The sequence below is a fragment of the Chanos chanos genome, chromosome 8 (genome assembly GCF_902362185.1).
Source record: "Chanos chanos chromosome 8, fChaCha1.1, whole genome shotgun sequence".
Classification (NCBI taxonomy): Eukaryota; Metazoa; Chordata; class Actinopteri; order Gonorynchiformes; family Chanidae; genus Chanos; species Chanos chanos.
This window is the reverse complement of record NC_044502.1, coordinates 33236126-33258827: the sequence shown is the minus strand read 5'-3', so window position 1 is coordinate 33258827 and position 22702 is coordinate 33236126. Positions and strand designations below refer to the sequence as shown.

The 22702-nt window shown below is 42.0% G+C and overlaps 1 protein-coding gene across 1 annotated transcript; it reads left to right on the top strand.

Moving 5' to 3' along the window:
- The first annotated feature begins 9835 nt into the window (after positions 1-9835).
- On the top strand, positions 9836-21535 carry LOC115819622 (immunoglobulin superfamily DCC subclass member 3). Its single transcript, XM_030783126.1, has 14 exons — positions 9836-9848; positions 10887-11192; positions 12062-12206; positions 12319-12449; positions 12542-12679; positions 13114-13272; positions 18303-18468; positions 18669-18919; positions 19061-19225; positions 19581-19769; positions 19951-20067; positions 20862-20991; positions 21127-21262; positions 21428-21535. Exons 1-14 carry the CDS (start codon positions 9836-9838, stop codon positions 21533-21535), a joined length of 2154 nt encoding a protein of 717 aa, XP_030638986.1.
- Positions 21536-22702: the final 1167 nt, after the last annotated feature.

Here is a 22702-nt window from a genome sequence, read left to right as displayed (position 1 = left end):
AGTGAAGTGACTTTGCAATGTCTCTATGTATATAACGTAGTATTGTTTTAATATAATATAATATAATATAATATAATATAATGCTTAAAAACAAGTCTGTGGTGTGGCATCGTGTTGCATTACATTTAAAAAGTCTGAGAAAAGATTGGATACGAACAGAAATGCTTTGTTTTTAGCTTTCCTATGCAAACAGACTAGAAATTAATAGGGAAAGTTTTCCCTCATATTTTCACTAGTGTGTTCTTACCTGAAAATAATATTGGTTTTGATGAGTTCCACTGACTGATAACTTGATCAAATCTCAGGCCTTCAGAACTGATTCATGTCTCATGCTCATTGTTCTCTTTAACAAAGCTAAATATTAGCATCTGGAAATTCAGCTGTCAAAGTTAACGGAACGCATGAAACCCCAGTCTATGGAGTTGCTAATGGTTTTATGGTAAGATCACAATGGTGAGACTGGTTGAGCTTTTCTTTGATTTGTCCTCTTTAAATGATTAATACCAGCTCACCTTCTTCCCTGTATCCACCAAATAAATAGGTGTAATAAAATATTTCTTTAATTTCTTTCTTTCTTTAATCATGGATTATGTTTGCATCCTTTTCTTTTGTCTCTTAAATATTGATTTCCCATGCAGCTCAAGCACTGATGTGTTTCTCCAATATTCTGCACCTCTGCACTCTTTACTTGTAACCATTAGACTTGCACTGTTTGAAGTCTTGAATTTAACATCAAAAACACCATTTAAATGAGAGTTCAGAGTGAGAAAAACTTGTGAATTTTGAAACATTGTTCCAGAGTTCTTTGCCCTCAATGCTAAGCATCATACATTTTCCAAACATTCACTCAAACTAATCATGAATCCTTAGTTCAATGACAAAATAATTCCTTCCTCTTCATATTCTAAGACCGAGATAAAAAGTTTTGCTTGTCCTATCCATGCTGAGGTATGTAATGTATGTAGTGTATGTTAGATTGACCTAAGCTCAAATGTACTTTTACACCCACTGAACTTCCCTGTTAAACACACAACTCAACTACATATGAGCAAAACATTTAAAAAAAAACATGTATAAAGCAGAGGACCTCATCAGAGTCATCCATTTTAAATGATTTATTCGCTAAAATTAAAGCTTAATCAACCAAGCTTCTTTAGAATTGTAGCTTATGTCAGAGGGACTATGGTCATTGTCTGTGCGTGTGTTTTCCATTTTGAGTTTTGTATTTCAAAAACAAGAACAGTGTGTACTGGGGTGTGTTTAATAAGCCCTGAAGTGATTGTTAATACGACTGTTAATCAGATGAGGGAAAGCCTGGACTGGGGTGTCCTCCCACAGAGAGTGGGAAAACATGCTTCTGGGTCTCCATCCTGTGGCTTTGTCTTATTTGTTGATATGTAGCCCATAATGGATGGTCCGTAGCGACTCTGAGTGGGCACTAATTAGATCCCTTTTGCATCTCTTTCTGGAGGGAACACAAGACCACCTAATGAAAAACACACTGCTGGCCTGTTGTTCTCTTTTTCAGGACTATGCATTGTGTATGTCAAGGGTGTCCCACTGTGTATGTTAATGCTTGTTAATTGGCTGTTCTGTCATGCTGGGCGGCACACAGCATTCCAACAACTTGGCAATTGAGCCTCCCTTTTCAGGCTCCTCATAGGCGGGAGTAGTTTTGTACTGGAGAAGATAAATGTTTTTTAAAGATTCAGAATTTAATTTAATTTATTTTAAAGTTATTTGAAGATATGCGGTAGATATTTGACTGATAGAAAATTCTTTGACTGAAAGAAAAGACGCACAGCACACACTTATTATTTGACCAATAAGGTAATTGTGACTGACCTTCAGAAACAAGTAATCAAGAAATATCAGTGAACTTAAACATTAAACTCCTGAACTGAAGACTTAGTTTAAATTTTTTTTAAGGGGTGGTACTAGGATGGTTTGATGTAAGGCGCACTGGTGAAGGTACAGCCAGTTTTGACCTCTTTGTTTGCCTTTCTTCAGGCTACCCTCAGTGAGTAAATCAGTAGGCCTACGCCGCAAACTGAAGTGAAGTGCATGACGGTTTGGTCTATTTCGTACACGTTCATGAAGGTATGCCTGTTTCGTACATGTTCATGACGAGTCGGTATTGCTTCCGTTTCATTTTAACAGCTTTGCCACTGTCACTGGAAGTTGTTGAGATCGTCTTTATGAGGTGGTATGAGGGCGTGTGTGTACGGCACCGCCCCTTAACTGCAATTGAGCTTGCTATTGGCTCCTTTACGCGAACCTGCCTCCGCTTGCGATTTGAGTTGTATCAATGACTATTCATTGTAGTCGGTGTCAACGGAGACAACAACAACGCCGCATTAATTATCTCCGGCGTTCCCCTACCAGGGATGCTTTCAATAGCCAAAAAAGCTGTGGCCATTCTGAGAGTAGCATTCATCGTGGCCAGTGGCGCCTGTCGCTTGGCAAGCGAAAAAGAGCCGTAGAAATGATTTTTTAAGTTTTAACATTCAGATCTCGCTACAAACAACGTGGATATTGAACTGCAGGAATAATTTTGAGGAATACAAACTAAAAGAATTATCTGAAAATTACGTATAGACAAATGAAATCATACTAACCCCGTCGCTATTAACGGAATACACTCAGACATGACGGTCCAAACGGTTTCACTGCTGCTGGTCTTGGTACTTTGTTCAGGTACGTGGAGCTACTTCACATTTCTATCCACTTGTGTGCGTTTATTTTAACCCATTAACGCGAACAAGTCCATTCATGTTCACTCATTTTCTTCGCTTTGAAAAGTGTTCGGTCTGTGACGCGTCTGAAACATAGTGGCGACCGAGTCATACAAAAGCTTATTAGTAAAACTGAAGTGCCTTTCTATGTTTTGATATATGTCATGATTTATAATCAGTGACGAAAGATATACATTTTTGGCTGTTTTCCATCCTGTCATTGCCTTGTTTATGCTTAATTCTTTGCCTGTTCTTTGGCGACCGACGGTTCACATAAGGTGAAGTTTCAGGCGACCGATGCCAAAGTTTTTCAGATCATCTCTCTCCCTCTTTTTTTAATTAACCTCTGTCTTTAATAATACAATACAGTCTTTAATAATTGCACATTTTCACACCGCATTAATATGATTGTAGTAGAGGCAGCAGATGATGGAGACTTTTTTGCCAAGAGTTAACGTCACTTCGGTTATTGAGAATATGACATATGCACATTAGTCTAGCGCTTCGGCTTCTATGGCTAATGAAATGCCTACTTTTGATATTAATCGAGACTAAACAGTTTCTTAGTATTTAGTAGTGCCACTAAAATGTCAGTTTTAAATCGCATCCTTAGGTAGACGGGATGCGAGTTAATGCTGAGGCGAGCTTTTGCTGAAGTGACGCTGATTTATGTAACGGACACAATTGGACCTGTTACTCATGCTGAATTTCATGCGTTTCAGTTCATCAGAATATATGCATGCTCTTGTCCGTTTGGTGTGGAATTTGAGATGTAATGAGTTTTAACATTTAGTTCTCAGGACAATCAACATGGATATTGAACTAAAGAGTCAATGCATTGTTCTTGGCGCTCACGTTTCATCAGTCGTCCATGTGTAGCCTATGTGACCAGTGCTGTCATTTGTAGCGCACGTTGGATAGCTTTCCAGCAACTTTGACGCATTTAAGACCATATATAATATAAACATATTCTTGATTGAATGTCTTATTTGCTCTTCTTGTTAAACATACGTGCTGCATCATTTGCGAGAACAGAATTGCTATTAAACATATGTTTAATATGTGTTTAATCGCTGTGTTCGTGCGTAAGGAGGATTTGTTCAATGCATGGAATCTTAATCAGGAGCCCAGTTTTGCCATCTTTGTATGAAACTTTGGATCGTATCGAGTTGAATGTGTGATGAACACACACCATACGTGATTTCTCTAATTAGAGGCTCAACTATGAATCCCCTGAAGGTGAAAATTTAACATGCGTTGTAATAATTTCCTTTACTGCTTCGATCTTACAACATAGTTCAGATACGTTTCAAGAACATTCATTCCTTTTAATTCTTTATCTCAGCTGTGTTAATTATTGTATTAATGAATAAAATATTGACGTAAGATTTTATTCTTTTTGTCTCGTCTTGAATCGATTTCCATTTAATCTTAGATGTAACAACAGAGAAGCAAAAGAGGGCTTCACAGTCAGTGTTTCAAAGTGAAATGAGAGTATAAGCGTGGATTTCTCTATAGGTCTAGTTTACTGGGCACATTCACACACTGACTGTGAAGCTTTTAACTGTTACTAAGTGCAATATTTGTTCCAAATGAAAATCTTTGTTGTTACAATTGCCTACACACTTTAAATTTAGGCAAGAGACACCTATAGTTTTGTGCAAGAATCAGGAATCTTGTGTAATAGTGATTTTATAGTAGTTTTTAAATTTTGTCATTTTGATTTTATAGTTTTTTTTTTTTTTTTAGAATTAATAGTAATTACTATTGTTAAGTTTCTCAGTGTACCCAACTTTTCTAAAAATCCCAATAAAGTTTTGGATTGATGGTCAATGGGAGGAATGTTCTCATAGGAAGATGTGTATGTGAGGATTTGAGTTTACATTGCACAAAATCTTAGGTTCAAAGTACCAAGGTCATGGTTAGCATACCCAGATCAGCCAGACAAACCCTGTATCAGACAATGACCATGACCCCCACCTAGACCTTATAGATCCCTCATTTACATAAGACTGGACTGGTCTTTCCAACAGACTTCTCTGATTGAGATCTCATTAGGGGGACAGTAATCCCTTTGCAGCTGCCCAGGACCATACCACACTCTTCCCCCCAATGCACAACGCACACACACACACACTCATAGACTTTACTCACATAGACAATTTGCCCTTAATCCAACAAGACACCCCTCTGATTCAGAAAACTAATCCAAAAAGTCCACAGTGGGATCGGTCCAGGACCAAGGCAGAATCCTGCAAAGAAGGGAGGCTCTATCTCTACTCTCTCTCTCTTTGTCAGTATAACAAGCTCCCTAGTGGAATATATTTAGGAGCAAAGACTTCATTCAGTTGTGAGAAAGTCATTGTGATAGGGAGTATGAATCAGATGGAGAGGTGGCTCATAGTTTGGCTGAAACAACAACGCAAGTGCAACAAATATGTACCATTTGTGTTTATATATACATTCACTCATATCATGTCCGTTACATAGCGAAGAAATTGTTTTGTTTTTTTTTTAGCTCTTTTTCTACTTAACCACGTCATTCAGACCACACTCACTGAAAATACGGTTTCATGTTTGGCCAATTCTGTTTGCCTCATTTTTTAGATATCAATGTGCAGGTTTTTATGGTTTGATGGTGAGCTAGAGACAAACTCCACTGTAGTGTTTTCCCTTGCAAAACACATCCTGTCTGTACACAGATTCATTTCCTTTATGCAAAGGAGAGATTTAGATGTTTTCTTTCATTTGTCTCGGTTTTAGCGCAATAGACTGAAAGGCCCAGAATGCCATTTGGGCTGGAGTTCCATTTCTTTTCATGTGTGGGCAAGCTGCAGTCTGTATATTTTATATTAAGCTCTATCAAAATGAATGGGCTTCATGGATGAACAAGATGGATCAGTGTGGAACATTTTCTGTCTGACAGCAGTTAAATTTGATTGTTAAGAAGTAATGTCAGCAGTCAAGTGTGAAACAGTATATATTTTTACTTCACCCTGAGTTCAAAGGGAAATGAGCATTAAATTAAAGGGCACTGTCACCAGCTGACGTTAAAAGACAAATCAAAGTGAATTTGAAGATCCAGTTGTGAATTTCTGCTGTATGTGCCCCTTGACCATGAGGAGTGCCTTAACTGAGATAGTGAAATGACTCCATTTCAACAAAGATGTGTTGACTATGCCTGATACTCTTTTCATATTCAGAACAAAATGAATTTGTAGAACTTCAGGATATAGCGAATGTTCAAGTGCTTGTACAGTAAGGAGTTTGTTGTTGCTGTCTCAGTAAGTTTTAAATGCTATACCGTTTCTCAAAAAATTCTAGAGTGATTAACAGAGATGGGAAAATCACTGGATGATATCAACTGGATGTTTAGGTCAACTCATGAAAATTAGTCTGAGTACTTCAAACGAAGTTAATCTGTTAATCGAGTGTGTGTTTTTTTTTATCACTCTCAAGAGAAACAATGTACACATCCTTTCATTGTTTGTTAATTGAATTGCACACCCTTTAGAACACAATAGCTTGAAGTTGGAGGATGTAAGTGCATGCGTAAGAATTAGTTTGGACAGCCCTCATGCGGAAATAGTCATGTGTTTATGCCAGCTTTCAATTAGGCAGGCACAAGTTAATGAGAATGCCCCCTTTAAACAATAGAGGAGGGAACCTTATAACTGGCTGTGGCTGTCTTCAAAAAGAGTGCACTGCAAGCCAAGAAGTGAGGGGAGTTTAACTTCCATTAGTGAGACAATAGCTCTGCACTGAGATGCCTGTTTCCTGCTGTGCTGGAGATTGGGTCTCCACACATCACCCTCCACCCCAGTCCCCACACGTCCTAAGCAGAGGCCACATTCTCTCCACATCTCTGGCAATTCCATCAGCAGCTATGGAGATCAGACTTAGTGGAGAGTGAAATAGATGGGGGACAATGACTGATTCAGTGCGTTTTGGTTTAGCAAATTACAGTTACTGTGAGGACAACTTTAAAACATTTTTTCGTGCTTTGGGTTTTTGGGTGGCATTGGATAGTCACATACCCATTTTTGTTGGTTTAGAATACCGTAGGTCTCTTGGTACTGGCAGGTTAATGCCTCCTCTTTGATACATGATGGTTAATCTCACATGTGAGGTGTTGCAAATCTTTGATACTCTGAAATGTCTCTTAGTTCTGTCTAAACAAAGAAATAGACCTCCAATTTTTGTAATGTTCTAACTACAGCTAATGCCATGGTACTACAAAATTCAACATTTGTCACATCAAGCTATGAACAGACAGGCATTGAGAATTCACTCGGTGGCTGCTCATACACATTTCCCCCGTACCATACGTTCTTTATCAATCTCCAGACTTTCCCAGGGCAGAAAGGAGACAGGATGGAACATTTCAATTTCAGATTTTGAGACAGGATTTGCTTCATCTCCTCCCTCCTCCACAGCCATCCCACCCTTCATCAGTTGCAGTCAATAAGGGGATTTACCCATGTTTGCCCTATCTGTGTCTCCCCAAACCTCCTTTCACTGTGTTTTTTTTTTTTTTAACCATGACGCTGGACACAATAGATTGCGAAGTTCACGGCCAGCATTTGGGACAATAAACAAAGGGTGGGGGTTGGAGACACAGGGCTTTGGTGACCGAACGCAAGCTGTCCTCCACCTCAGCCCCTCCACCAACTCTCTCATGACCTCCAGGGGCTGGGGTCACAGTCTGCATATGGGGGTGGGGCACAAGATGGGGGTCCCACTCTTCTGGTTGAACCCCTATCTCCATTAATGGTACCCAGATGGGTGGCAAAATTATCCTCAGACCGCAATACTCAGTCACATTCAGGGGATAGAGGTCCTACAAGGCTTTACGCGTTGAGATATTCCATTGTAAGTGTGCAGAATGCAGCTGGGACAGGAGGCACAGCTGAGTAGGTCTAAATTAGACAAAGAGTCCATTTTCACTCTTCAGTGCAATGGAGATGAGAGATCTAAACAACAAACAAAATGAAGGTGGCTTTGGACAAGACCATCCCAAAACCCATGCCTCTCTGGTGCTGAAGAGCCACCTCATGGTTCTCTACTTTTACAGCTTACCCCAGAAATACCTAGTGTGACTAATCCTGTAACACCTCCAGTTAAATCCTCTCTCACTCTTTCTCTCTGACTCCTTCTTTCTCGCCAAGGCTTTCAACAGACGTTACATGATCCTTGGTTCATTCAGCTTATCCCTAGTCCCTCACTGTGATATTACACAGTGATTTTAGATTATCTCTGTGGATCCCTCACTGTCCCCAAAAGCCAACACTTCCACCTCAGCTGGCAGCACAGTTTGCGTGTGTGTACATCTAGGTTCTTTGGAGAATGCCGCTAAAGACACAAAGACCCGTTTCCTAATATTTGTAATATAAAATAGGCCTGTTCTGGGATGGATACATCTTGTGCTGTGTGTCAGTCTGTCTATTTGCCATGGCTCACCAGGCCTCTCACTCTGTGCTGCACAGAGAACAGTAAAATGAGCATCTGCTTACTCAGTGAAATTGAAATAGTCTGTGAAACCTCTGTGAAATAGACATATTCATGGAAGACTGAACCTCATTGCAGTTACAGAGGCTCAGAAGAAATGCCAAGATATATCATTCTCACTTAGTTGACAAATGAGCAATGTAAATATTATCAGTGATCCAGATCTTAAACGTATAGTATACATATATTCAGGTGCGTGTATAGCATGAGCTGGAAGAATATTCCATTGCAGTCTCTGAAAAGTCTAAGAGATCTTGTATTATTGAGGAGGGTGGCCTATAACCAAGCTTTGATTGTGAAGCAGAGTAAAACGTTGGAGTTAGATTGAGGTTTTGAGGTGGGGTGATGTTTGGGGCTCAGATGGGACAGTGTAGCTGTGTCAAAACAGATGTTAGAAAACTACGGGCCAGATGAACAAAGTTGCTGGACTGTGGCTGACGGAGGTATAATGTGGAATAGTTGTAGGTATGGAGCTGGAGGTAATGATGATGATGGTGTTGTGTTTTTGGTAGCAGTGATAGGAGAGGGGTCAACGAGTCCAGACATCAGACATATAGTGTGGGTGAAAAAGGCTCAATTTCACGTCTCAGTGCGTTCAAGTTCAAGTGCGAATGCAATGTTTTTGTTGCAAAGTCTTTTGGTAGCAGCTGAGAGAAAGAGTTGTTGGGGTGCAGGGGTATTGGATGTGGTCAGGGGTCTGGGCCTGTGAATCACAGAGCACAGGGCTCCCCCAAAAAAGAGAAGAGAATGGGGGGACGGGCATGACAGCGCCAAAGGGACAGGGGCAAAGTTTGAGTGATAGAGTGGCATGGGAAAGTCACCTCCAAGTTCAAGTAAAAGAAGTGGGGGAGGGCACTATAGGGGCGGGGCAAAGAGGTCGTAGAAAGGGGCAGATGGTCCCCTCAGAATGGGGGGCGGGGGGTGGGTGGCTGGAGAGACTGAGTCGGGGGGGAGGGGGTGTTGTCGGAGATGGGGTGCTATCAGTGGTCTACCCCCCACCCCGGCACAACTATCCTCTCCTCGGCCTTCCTCCCCACTTCTTACATTGTTGCAGTTCTGTCTGCTTCAATGGCTCCATGGCATTCGACACTATTGTGCGGCTGTTTCGGGGTTGAAGGGTGGGGTGTGGAGGGTGCTAACAGAGCTATCAATCAGGCTGGCAAAGTCAAGTGCAAGTTCACTGAGAAAAAAAATGGGATGTAAACAGACCCTCTTCAGCCATTCCATGGGCCCCCTCATGCGCTGTTGTCTCAAAATTTTTCATGCTAACATCCAGTGGCCTCCCATGAGAATGAAGCTGTCACCAGCGGTCTCAGCAGTGGGTCCAGTTTTCTTGCAGATGCCTAGTCCTGTTGCTTTACTAGCCCTGAATTTTGTGGCAATGAGTTAGGGTTTCATGCTCTTTGCTTTGTCCCAGTTGACTAAAGTTTTCATTGCCTTGTGAGGTGCAGGACATTGTAGTGTAATCTGACCGAATCTGATTCCAGTGGGTACTGACAAACCTTTCAGAATCTCTAATTACTACCAGTTATATTCAGCTGTAATCAAGGTGCTATTAAGCAAATGAGGATGATGGCTGCTGGATAACACGGATGGATGAGCCAAGTGAGAGAGAGAGAGAGAGAGAGAGAGAGAGAGAGATTTATACTTGATGATGACTAAATGTGTTTACCTTGCATTCAAAAAGAAAAAGATCACATACAAAAGGAGACAGTTACTTTATGAGATCACGTCCAGAGAATAGCTACTTTTGAAACCTTTATGAGCCCTGATTCCTTTAAACCATCCAAATCACTTCAGTTTTTCCATGAGATGAGCAGATGATCATATAAGTGTCAAATAATTAATGGCATTTTCTCTGTATCTTCCTACTATATACATTACCCATCAGCACCTGTCTTTCTCCCACATTCATCATTTCCTACAGACCCAGTATTATGGTCCACCAGCAGAATCTTACTGATTTGCTGTAATTCTGGAGTGACAAATGATAAGTGAAGTCAGTACATTCTTTATTGTGTTCTGGCATGTTCTCCGATCATTTATAGTAATGTGAGCCCATCATTCCCTTCTCTTGGACCAATTATAAAAGGGAGTCATAAAGAGCAAGTCTTTAAATCCTTTATGGCTCCATAAAGCTAAACTATAGAGCTGGACCACCTAAGCCCTCTGACTCACCCTCTGACTTAACCAGCTAAATGACACTGCTCTCAGCTCTACTGGAAGGCTATATTCTTATGGGGGATTAGGTGTTTTTAGAGTTATAGGAAGGGACAATGTAAGAGGCAGTCCCTGCATCTTTAGGGGTCTCGTGTTACTGTGGTCATATCTGTCATTTGCTCCGAGAAATCACAAACGGGTCGTTCATGTTGTCTTTGATATGTGTTTTAGCTGACATCAGATCGCCTTCATCATATTCCATGGCCATCATCAACTTCCATCATTCCATACCCATCCTCATCCTTTCAAAGCAGACCTCACCCCTGTACTGCCATCGTTTTCTCCTCCACGATCATCCACCCGAGACTTGTCAACGTCCACCAGTCACAGTCGTAAGAATCTCTGTCCATTAAATCAATTCAACGAGCTGGGAGTTGTCTTGAAAAGTCCATGACTATTCTGTTCCCTATTCCCCTCTCTCAGATTTGGGCAGGTCCTCAGAGTTGGCCTTCATTAAGGAACCCAATGATATCATAGCTGTGAGGGATCGCCCCCTGATGCTGGACTGTCAGGTGGAAGGTGAGGGTCCTATTACAGTGACATGGCGTAGGAACGGCGTGCCCATTCCCACTGGACAGAGAGTCAGCATACTGGACAACGGCACGCTCCTCATTCACAACTTCCAGAAACGTCGAGAGAGCAACGAGACGGATGCTGGAGAGTACGACTGCGCTGCGCAGAACCGTTACGGCATGCTGATCAGCCGCAAAGCCCGGGTCCAACTGGCGTGTAAGTATCTGTGACGGGTATCAGAGTGCACATTATGGACCTCTGTGGCCTGAGTCGGCTCTGTGTAAACTCACCAAACTAATGTGGAGGAGGCGCAGTCTCATTCCTCATTGGGCTGAAATACAGATACACGGTTTTATGTTGGTCTGATAATGTGTTTCAGCGGAACAATTCTGTAGTTTCAGTTTAGTAACTCTGTCATTTTGACTTTATAGCTCACTGAGAAAGATGAGCAATATAAGATCGAGGAGGGAATGAGGAATGTGTAATATAATGTTGGAGGTAAATCTTATGTGCTGGACCAAGGTAGTGTTTATGGACTAACTGTGGTCAAAACATGCTTTTATCTTTGTCATTCAGTTGATTGTACCTAGTCTTCATTTAATTCTTTCCTTTCCTTTCCAATTCTACCTCTCTCCCTTCTCCCTCTCTCTTGCTCTCTTTCTCTCCATCTCCCCCTCTCTCTCTGCTCTCTGCTTTCTGCTCCTCTTTAGGATTAGAACATTAATAACTTCCTGTAGTCTAAACCTTCACTTAAATAGCCAGCTGCCTTAAGCTCATTCAACACTTTTTCCACTCCTCCCTATGGTCAAATAAAACCAGAGGGCTTTAGAATAGGTGTTAGATGGATAAACCAGCAAATTATTGGTCTCACATGCTAAGCTGTTATTCTCATCAGGCTAGAGGTTACCATGGGTATACACTTTTGTTTGAAAGAAATCCACTTCCATTATTGATCACCAAATCTCCAGGTTGTAAGGAACATACTGTGAGCCAATCAAAATACTCTAGCTGTGGATGCCTTAGTGATGCTTTTCAGGCTCATAGGAGATGGGTTTTAAGCATACGTTTCTCTGCCTCTGTTGTAGCTCTGCCAAAGTTTCACATTCATCCTGAGTCAATGACTGTTGATGAGGGTGGGGTTGCCCGACTCCACTGTGCAGTAAACGGAATCCCTGAGGCCACCATCATTTGGGAGAGGAACAGAACCACACTCAACACTGATAATACCAGGTTTAAACATTTAAAAAGATACACACACACACACACACACATACACATATGCACACACATGCTTTGTTTTTTTTTTTTATTGTACGCTGACCGGTTTCTCTTTCTTTTTCAGGTACACTCTGCTCCCCACAGGCATTCTGCACATCACTGGGGTGCAGCGGGCAGATGTTGGACTTTACCGCTGCGTGGCCCAAAACATCGCCAACACCCGTTACAGCCACGAGGCCCTGCTCTCTGTTACCGGTGAGACAAACAGGTCCATCCTTACCGTCCAAATTTTAGCTGAATAAATGTTTCCTTCTCCCTCACATTTGATTTCTTTCTCCTCCATGCAGTGGCAGCACCTCGTCGTTACAAGGAGCCTGTGATCCTCTCGGGTCCTCAGAACCTGACCATTACCGTCCATCAGACAGCCATCCTGGAATGCATCGCCACGGGCAACCCGCGGCCCATTGTGTCTTGGAGTAGATTAGGTTAGATCTAAATCTACATCTTACATATGTTTTTAAAACTCCACTTCCGCATTTTCAAAAGTGTCACATCTATTCCCTGCATATCAATACACTACACTGTGGCACAAACTCACAGAGATCCATCTAATATTACTGTGAGAGACTGGTTGACTGTTGAAACAACCAAATAGGATTATGGACAAGTGGGAGGCAGTTGAATTATAGAGTTTCATCTTCAGATGACATGTCAATACCACTGCCTATATCAATTATTCATTTCCATTGATTATCAAAATGCATCCCTTTAAGCCATATGCTTTCTTTAAAGGAACAGATTTAATTCATTGTCCTGACATTACACGCATGTTTACAGGCTTTTGCATTCAGTCGCTGTCCTTTTAAACGGGTCGATTTTAATCATGACAACCCTGTGTGCTTTCCTCTTCGTGCCTCAGATGGGCGCTCCATCGGAGTGGAGGGCATCCAGGTGCTTGGCACAGGGAATCTGATGATTTCAGATGTGTCCCTGCAGCACTCTGGGGTGTATGTGTGCTCTGCCAACCGCCCGGGCACCAGGATGAGACGTACCGCGTTGGGCAGATTGGTGGTACAAGGTATGTTACCTGAAAATTTTCCAAAAATTGCCTGGGCCCACCTGACATGTCGTAAAAAAGAACATCTGTATTGCATATTCAGTACTGCTGTAAGACATGTAATGCACAAAGCTTTTCTGAGCGGTGGATCTGATCTGACAGAGAGCAGACAGGATTATGCACAGTGATAAAGAGGTGAAATTGATTTTTATGGCTCCATTACCTACTCTCAAAAGCCTCACACAAGGGTTATCTGTTTTTTGAAAACACTGATGGTACATAGCGTTTTTTTTTTTTTTATCACACACTCCATAATATCTACAAATAATGAATTTGATGATTTGGAACAGAGAATCTTATAATGAGCAGCAGGACTCGTTCACTCAGTATGTAGTCAGATTTCTTCTGAGATATTAATTCTTAAAGTGATACTTTTCAAGTTATTTCTTATTGTTAGTTCTATCATTTTGGTTCTTTCTCTCTTTCTGTATTCTTCTTCTTCAGCATCATCATCATCATCATCATCTTCTTCTTCTCCTCCTACTCTTCCTTGCCATTTCTATGCCTGTAGCCCCTCCTGCACTTTTAAAACTAGATCAGTAGCTTTAGTTAGTTACCAGAATCACATTTTGTATGTAAGCGTTTTTTGAATTATCAGTGGGTAACTATGAAACATTTTTTAAAAAGCAAAATAAGAAAAAAAAAAGTCATTCCCTTAACATGTGTTGTTGCTGATGTCACATCGCTCTGATCCATACTGGCTCAAGTTATATATTCAGCTGCAGTTGTGCTCTCTGATTCTGCTTTTATCACTTCTGTTACTAATTCTATCTCACTCATTATCATCCTCATTCACAATGTGGGGCTTAAAACTAGCTTCAATTTTATAAGCTCAGCTTTTTCAAGCCAGTTTAAAATTTGTGATAAAATGCTCTTGTCTAGTTTTACAGCAGCCTACCCAAATCACATTTTTTCTCTCTCTCTTTCACACACACACACACACACACACACACACACACACACTGATAGGTTGATGAGGATTAATGAAATGGGGGCAGTGAATTTAGAGCAGGCCAGACTAGATTAACCTAGGCTAGGTTTGGCCGTGACCTCAGGGCCAGTTTACACCCTTCCCCCTATGACCTCTGACCCCCTAGCAAAGGGGGTTTAGGTCCTGTGCTCAGCTGATCTGAGTTTCTGACTCCCATCTTATAATGAATGTGCTGTGCTGGGCTCCAGCTGGACTCTGATAATGGTCTATATGGGCTCCCAGCTGAAATTGCTATGCCCCTATCCGCTGCTTATTTATCTCTCAGCTGCCACTGTCTGTGTTGAGGAGGAATATCAGAACCGAGTTAGGTCAATGAGAAGGCACGATGCCAGATAACAAACAATATTCGTAAATATGATTTGTGTAAACTGTCAATTTGAAATCTAACAAATACATACAGCTTACTCTGTTCATTTTAGGGTTAAGGGCAAAATATGGTACACACACACACACACACACACACACACACACACTTCGGTTGCAGAGCCTTTTTCAATATATCGATACTCACCTCTATCCCTCTCACAGTCAGTAACCGTCTTCGGTCTTTCTGGGGGAAGGGCAGTCCGATGTGTTCATTAGTTTATTGATTGACTTTGAAAAAGGAAACAAAAGACCTGACCACCGTTGTCTTTCTGGTGTTGATCCAATGCTGTGCTTTTTAGGCCCTCATTCTCTGCATGAGTTGTATATCGAACCAAACGCATTCTGAACACAGACAATGAAAAAAAAATAACTGTGGACTAAAACACACTTGGAACTCATGACTTTTTTGTTGTTATCATCCACAGCTAACAATCCCAACAAACAATCAAAAACCACTGTACTAACATGCCCAGTATCAGACACCACAGTCATTTTGAGAATGACGATAAAACAAAAGGTTTTTGAGGTTACTTATTAATCTATAATCTGCATACATTTCATCCAATAACAATGCATTTCTTTTCACCCAATAGTAACATGTTTGTTTTTTTTTAGTTTTTGCAAGATCTGGAACATCCGGCTCTTATTTTTATTAACTTGTTTTGATGAATGTTTAGGCTGTGCTGAGTATATATCACGTTCACTCTCTCCCTTTTAAAATTCACTCTCTTCTATGTTGACCACGTTCCCACCATTAATATTAATACATGTCCATATTTTGATCTCACATTTATACAAGTCAATGCTAAACGCCAAATATCTGCTACATCTGTCTGGCTGACACATCACACCATCTGGGAGAGTGTTCTGAGACCTGTGACAAGTTAGTAAGCTGCCCTTGAACTTGAACACTTTATGTATGCTTTTGCTCGTCAAGTTTAAAGCCAGACAGCGTCTCATCTGCATACGGCAGAATATGATAATGGGGATTTTTGGCCTTTCACACAGTCCAGGGCAGAACCATTATGCACCACTGTCTGACCCTGTCTGGCCCAGTCCGGTCATGCTTATTTGGGACTGAAGGCTGTTGTGTGGGACCCCAGGCACAGCATATGTGTGGTGACCCAATTGACCCTGCAAGATACAAGTCAGGATGAGACAAAGGATGTCCATCTGTGGGGGGGTGGGGGGGGGGGGTGGAGTAAGAGAGATTGGTTATTGGTAAAGTAAGTGAGGTTTTCTAACAAAAGAGAGGGTAGCCAATAGTGAGTGGATAGTGAGCAATGTATATCAACATTTATCAACATGTATATCAGATATTGGAGAAAAATGTGGGCGATAAGGAGGGAGCATGAGTGAAATGCAGCAGGCAGTGGAGAGGGTGGAGAGATAATAAGAGGGAGAGAATGAAAGCGTAGCAGTGACTGAGGGGGATGGAGGAATAATTGTCTCAGTGAAGGATCACCCTTCACCTCTCACCTCTGACCCTCTCTCAGCAGGCCCTAAGGAAATGATGTGAGAGAGGAGTGGGGGGCAGGTCCTGGGTGGAGCATGTCGGGAGGGGGTGGGCGGCTGGGATACAGGGGGGGGGCGGGGGGGGAGGGTGCTGCAGAGAGTCTTTTGGGGTTTAGCGGGGAAAGATTGATGTCCCGTGATAGGCTGGGGGCTGGCCATATTCTGGCCCTGTCAGACGGGTCTTTTGGGACTACGATGTCACTGGTCGCAGCCGGCAGTCGGTCCGTGGGTGACAGTCAAGTTCATGGTGAAGGCTAGAATGGGACACAAAGGGATGATGGAGCCATTGTGTTTACACAACAGCTTAATGCTAAGGCATCACCATTCTCAGGCATTTTCATATTCACCAAAAAAAATTAATAAACCCCACTCATTGAAGAGCTTAAGTTCTCAAAGGTGTTTTTGCTTAGTCCTCTGTAGTGATTATGCTTGACAGAACCAAGAATTGGAAAGACACTTGCAGCTTTGTTGGGAAAAAAAAATCATCTTTCCCCCAGTTTCACCCATTATGGTTCTGTTTGCCTGAACGCTCACCTCTTCAGAAAAGCGTTTCTGTGAAGTTCAAGTGTGAAGTACACTTGAGAGCTGAGGAGAGCACGGCTTGGATTGAATAGATTTATTAAACACACACACACGCACACACACGCACGCACACATATACTCCTCTTCAATCACATCTTACTCTACTCACATACTCACACAGACCCAAAGTCTCAATGGTATTTGCTCTTCAATTTAGTTTTAGTCTCTTCAGCTGCCTGGAGGGGCCCCTATTGATGTTCACAATGGGTCTATCTATCTGTCTGTATTGGGTAAACAAGCAGACCTGCACTTCTGGTGCGTAGCACTCGCACTCTGCACACTAGTCTGGAGGGAGGGGTTCCATAGACAGCGCACCATCTGCAGATACACCAACAATGAGCATGACCCTATAGGTCAGCCAGTACTCACAGGTCCTCCATGAGCTGGGAGATGTGGGGTGCATTAATGTCAGACTGAAGCCTTGGGTAAACTTTAGAAAAGTCTCTATGATGAAAGGCAGAGCCAGCGCAAACTGACAGTTTGATGCTATACATTATGTCTTATGTGTTTATGTGTGTGAGAGTTTATTGTAAAATCACAGATTTTTCTTATATTTCTTGAATTTGTGCATTCAACCTTTGCGATATCAGACAAGATAGAAATATTGATAACTGAGATAAAACGAAAAGCTAGGAAGGGCTAGGTGCAGTGTGATGACAAAGTTCCAGATTTGGGTTTGTGCTTTGGGTCCAGAATAAATAGTTGAAGATATAAAACACAGAAAATGATTTCTTCCCCTTAAAAAAAAAAAAGAGATTTTGGCCTTTTGCCCTGAGGCTTGAGAAGAGGGGTAATAAAATCCATCCTACGGCTGATTAATGACTCCTTTTCAAACCTGCCTCACTCCATCTCTCTCCCTCCGCCTGCTCTGTTTCTGCTCACTCTGACTGGACCGTCCTCTTAGAGCCCTAACAATGGGTCTGTCCAAAGCCCTCTTTTTTTTTTTTTTTTTTTTTTTTTTTTTTTTTACAAGGACCAGGATGTATTTATGTCCAGGGCCATTGTCCCTTTACAATAATCCTGCATCTGGCCCCTAAAATGTCAGAGATGGCCAGTCGTACATCACTAACTTAAGTGCTAATCCTGCTTTTTTGAGTTCTGCTCATTATAGAACATCCTCTGTGCTCACAATCATCTTCCAAGTTTTGCAGATCTATATTCAGGGGTGGCCTCTGGGCTCACACTCTTTGCTTTACCTTCTAAAAGAAAAAAGAGAACAGATCTTCCTCTGTGATCACCAGATTCAACTGCACTTTGTTAAGAAACTGTATTTAGTGTGAGGTTCATCTGTAATGTAGATCCTATATTTCCACTTGCTTTAAAAAATGTATGCTACCTCTGCATCCCCCCCTCCCTTTTTAGGTGGATTAAAGGGTGCTTGCATTCTTTGTCCCCCCAGTTTCATTAATTATATCCAACTCATGGTCAGTCTGTGAGAGAGACTTAGACTTTGATGTCACCTACTGGACTGTTTCAGAACTGCACCCTTCTGTTTCAGCAGACAGCATTGTTGATGTATACTCTATCTGTATCACAGCTCCTCCTGAGTTCCTGCAGTGGCCGCAGTCTGTGTCTAAGCCAGTAGGGGGCAGTGCGGTGTTTACCTGCTTGGCTCAGGGTGTCCCAGAGCCCCATCTGATCTGGTTAAAGAATGGCAAGATTCTTACTCCAGGAGACAACGTCAAACTCACTAACAATAACAGGTACAACAGGGCAAATTCTAGTACATTACAGGAAGGAGAACTGCCCACTTCATAAATCCCTGCCTTAACCAATTTTAACGGTTACCAAGCAATTCCACAAAGTTTAACAGACCAAATCAAGAAAAATGTATTTTAAACAAGCAGTACAAAATGGAACTTTTGGAAATTTTTGCATATTAATCTTATCATGTTTTTCCCAGTACGTTGGCTGTGACACGTATCACCTCTGAAGATGAAGCTATATATCAGTGTATAGCAGAAAACAGCGCCGGTACAAACCAGGCTAGCGCGCGACTGGCCGTATCCATGTCCAGTGACTTACCTGAAGCCCCCCAGGACCTGAAGGCCACTCCACTCTCCCCTACCACCCTGCAGCTAAGCTGGGCCCAGCCAGCCCCTGAAATCACAGATGGAATCATTGGATACGTTCTACATATCCGCATGTTAGGAGGTGAGAGCAGGCAGCTGAGGGGAGGCAGCAGCAAACGCCGATTGCAGCTTCTAATCTAGGAGTTGTTAGGAATGTCAAAAACAGCTAAACTGTCTCCGATGAATGACTTTTGTTTTTTTGTTTTTTTTCTTTTACTCGCAGAACCTGACAGTAAAGAGCTACAGGAAGCTGTCAGTAAAACCACTTTTAAGCATGATTTCAACAACTTGGAACCTGCCACCACCTATTCTATCTACCTCAAAGCTTACTCTCCTCTGGGAGCCAGCCAGCAGTCCAACACTGTCATTGCCACAACCTTAGGGGGAGGTGGGTAATTTATGCAGAAACCTCACTGCTCAACAATATTAAGGGAAAAGTGGAAGAAACATGGATTATTAGCTCTAAGAGAATGATCTAGCTAAAAGCGTCTGCGAAATACCAAATTGTAAATTGTAACTGTAGATCTGGTATTAATTCAGTGAAAACCAGTCAGTGCTCCAAGTGAATCACAAATCATCCGCCAAGAGCAATAGAGAATAAGCTCTCAGTTCTTGATTAAAAGTTTGAAACATATCTCAAAATGTACTGAGCTGTCAGCAAACTGAATTAAATTTTGTGAATTCTTTTATGGGATTGTCTATTTCATGACGAATTAATCTTTACCTCTCTGTGTGTCCTCCAGTGCCCTCTATGCCCAGTTTCTTCACTAAGGTGCTGAACAGCACAGCCATGCAGGTGTTTTGGGAGTTGCCTAGTAAACCAGGGAAGGTGGAGGGCTTTAAACTCTCCTACCGTGTGGTTCCGCAGGAGCAGTTCACTGGAGAGGAGCGTTTGCCCTGTCATATCAACACACACACCATCTCACACCTCGGTCAGTCTCGTCAACACATAACACTGTACCGCACACACACACACACACACACGTACTCACTCACTCACTCACTCTCTCACTCAGAAACACATTACCAGTTTTACAGATCATCCATGTTTTACATTAAGGGACTCCTAAATGAAGCTCTTTTTGTAAATGTGATTATTCAAAACTCTTTCAGAACCTGCAGCGGTGTATGAAATACAGTTGGTTGCTTACAATGGTAACGGAGACAGTCTCAGCAATAAGCGTTTGGTTTCCCTTGCTGAGACTGGCAGCAGTGGCAAAACAAATTCTGGTGAGTTGCAGATACAAACAACATTCTATCACGCATAATGTTATGGTGTTATATTTTTTTTTATATATATATAATCTTCTTAAGCATTACATTATAGTCTGGACAACAGGCAGTTATTATCATGTCAACTGGTGTGCGGTAATGTAGTCTCTGCTCCACCAGGGGGCTGTGGAGAGCTGAGTGCAGTAATTGCATCTGTTCACACATACTGTACATTGTGAGGACACACACACACCCACAGGCTCTCTCACGTGAAATTAAATGCACCTCAGAGTGCTCTTTATGGCTGGTTTAATCAGTGGGAGAACCATTAACAGCCTGTTTACTTGAATATGGTCTTTTTCTAGTCCGTGTACAAATACAAAGACAGTGGCTCATGTAGTAATAATACAGCACTAACAACATTGCTTAACCAAGTGCCTCTTATCCCAGCTCTGGGTTTTAAAGTGCCTCTTATCCCAATGGTGAGTTTTATCTAAAACAACACATCTGGCAATGTGGTCACACTCCAATACTGCAATGTTTCTAGTGTCCGGCGATTCAAAGCGCGTAGTGTTTTCACTGGGATATTACAGACATAAAACCGAGGCAACACGTACTATAAATTAAATTTAAAGTTTATTTAAATGAGGTTTATGTCAGACAGATGAAGCTAGATCAGCAAAGCTCCAGGTCAGTGGATGTGTTAATTAATATACTTTGAACTATCTGTAGGAGTCCTGAGAGGTATGCAGAATAGCTTCGTTACAATATTATTTTTTTCTTTTTTTTTTATCATGTCTGTGTTTGAGCAGGTGGGCAAAGCCTGTGTGACTGCAGACAAGATGGTGAGAGCTCTATGACTGGCATTGTGGTTGGCATCCACATTGGCATGGCTTGCATCATTTTCTGCGTGCTGTTTCTCATGTTCGGATACCGCCGCAGGTGAGGCCTCTCCTCGTATGAAGACCCTCAGACAAAACTTATTTAATATGGAGATGTCTAATAGGATTTTGTAAAGGCCTGTGCAGACTGTTGGTGTTGATCCTAATGAATTCGTGCCTGTCTGGATGTGCTCAGTTTCCTCTGCAGGAAGGGGACTCAGAACAACTGGACACTACCACAGAGGGGACAGACAGAACAGACAGGACAAAGGGACGGTGTTCCTAAAGAAGGCCTGATCCGCACCACTGAGGCCATAGAACTAATGCCTCAGGTGAGACACACACACACACACACACACACACACACACACACACACACTCATGCACAAATCACTCATGTAAATACCTTTAATTGCACCATAAATTGTGTTGCAATAAATAATGTTGCAATAAAATGTTAGCATAATTAACCACTCCTTTTTATGTGCCATTCACAGAGAGTGGGCTCCACCCAGGGGAGGCCAGCAGAGTGCCAGTCTGCCATGGCACAATGCCAGGTCCTCATTGAGGAACAGCCGAGCAACCCTGGCACAGGCATGGGCTGAGTAGCCTCACCTAGACCACACCCACCTCCCTTTCTCCTATAGGTTGCATTGTTACTTCCTCCATTCTGCACTGCCCACCAAAGCCTTATCCACAGTCTGCCTACAGCAGAGAGCAGTCAACCTCCCCATACTCAGATATACCAAGAACAAAAGAGCAGGAACTTCTAATAGGACCATCCTTGGGCAGCGCAAAATCCTACTGTTTAAACCTCATCGTAAACATAAGTCCATTCCCTGTTAACTCCAGAATTCTAGTTGTTGAATGTTTGTGAGGGAGTATCTGTTGAGATTTATCCACTGATCTCCATTAGAAATATAAGCTACCATTTACCTAGCTGAGTCTTAAGCCAAAGCTTGCTTTTAGTCAAACCCTTACATTACTTCACTTGATAGACATGAGACTTCTACCATGTTTCTTTCCCAGCTGTTCACTAAAGAAGGTGAAATAACTACAGATGTCTTGATAACTGTTCTCTTTCCCATTAAGCTGTTAATTAACAACATTTTCCTAATACCAAGGATGAGTCCGTTTTAACCAAAATAGATTTCATGAGTTTCCTGCTCTATTCAGGAACATGGCAAGTTCCTTGAGTTTCAGGTTCTGTCAAAAAGAATACAGACATTTTGAGGCCTTTACATGTTAAATGATGGACCAGATTCTATAACTTTTAAGATGTGTGAGAGTAGAATAGCCTCTTAAATACATTAGCTTTGTGTGATTGTTGTAGTAATAGATACATACTGTATTTACTTTTGAACTAGTCAGAGAGAATGAATACTGATGGACCATTTGGTCACCCTCTGTAACCATATGGATTTGATTGTTTCACCACCTTTGCCTTGAGGCAGTGATGTGGAGGAATTATCAGTGCAGCCTTGTCCTTCTCCCCTTCTCGTCTCAGTCCCCACCACCAAAATTCTTTACCTCCAAAGATAGCTACCTCAGCCTGACTAGGATGTCAGAGCTAACAAGGTGACCATTTGCCTGCCTTGCTGCTGGTCAAGCATACCTACCTCAACCAAAAGCCAAGGGTGTCTTCTTGCCCCCCTCCACTCTTTCTTTTATTCTTTCATTTGCCAGTGCCCATGTCCTGTGCCAGCTACAACAGCCAGAGTTTAAACCGAGCCCAGTCGACTCTGTCACCAGAGTGCTAAACTTTTTTTTTT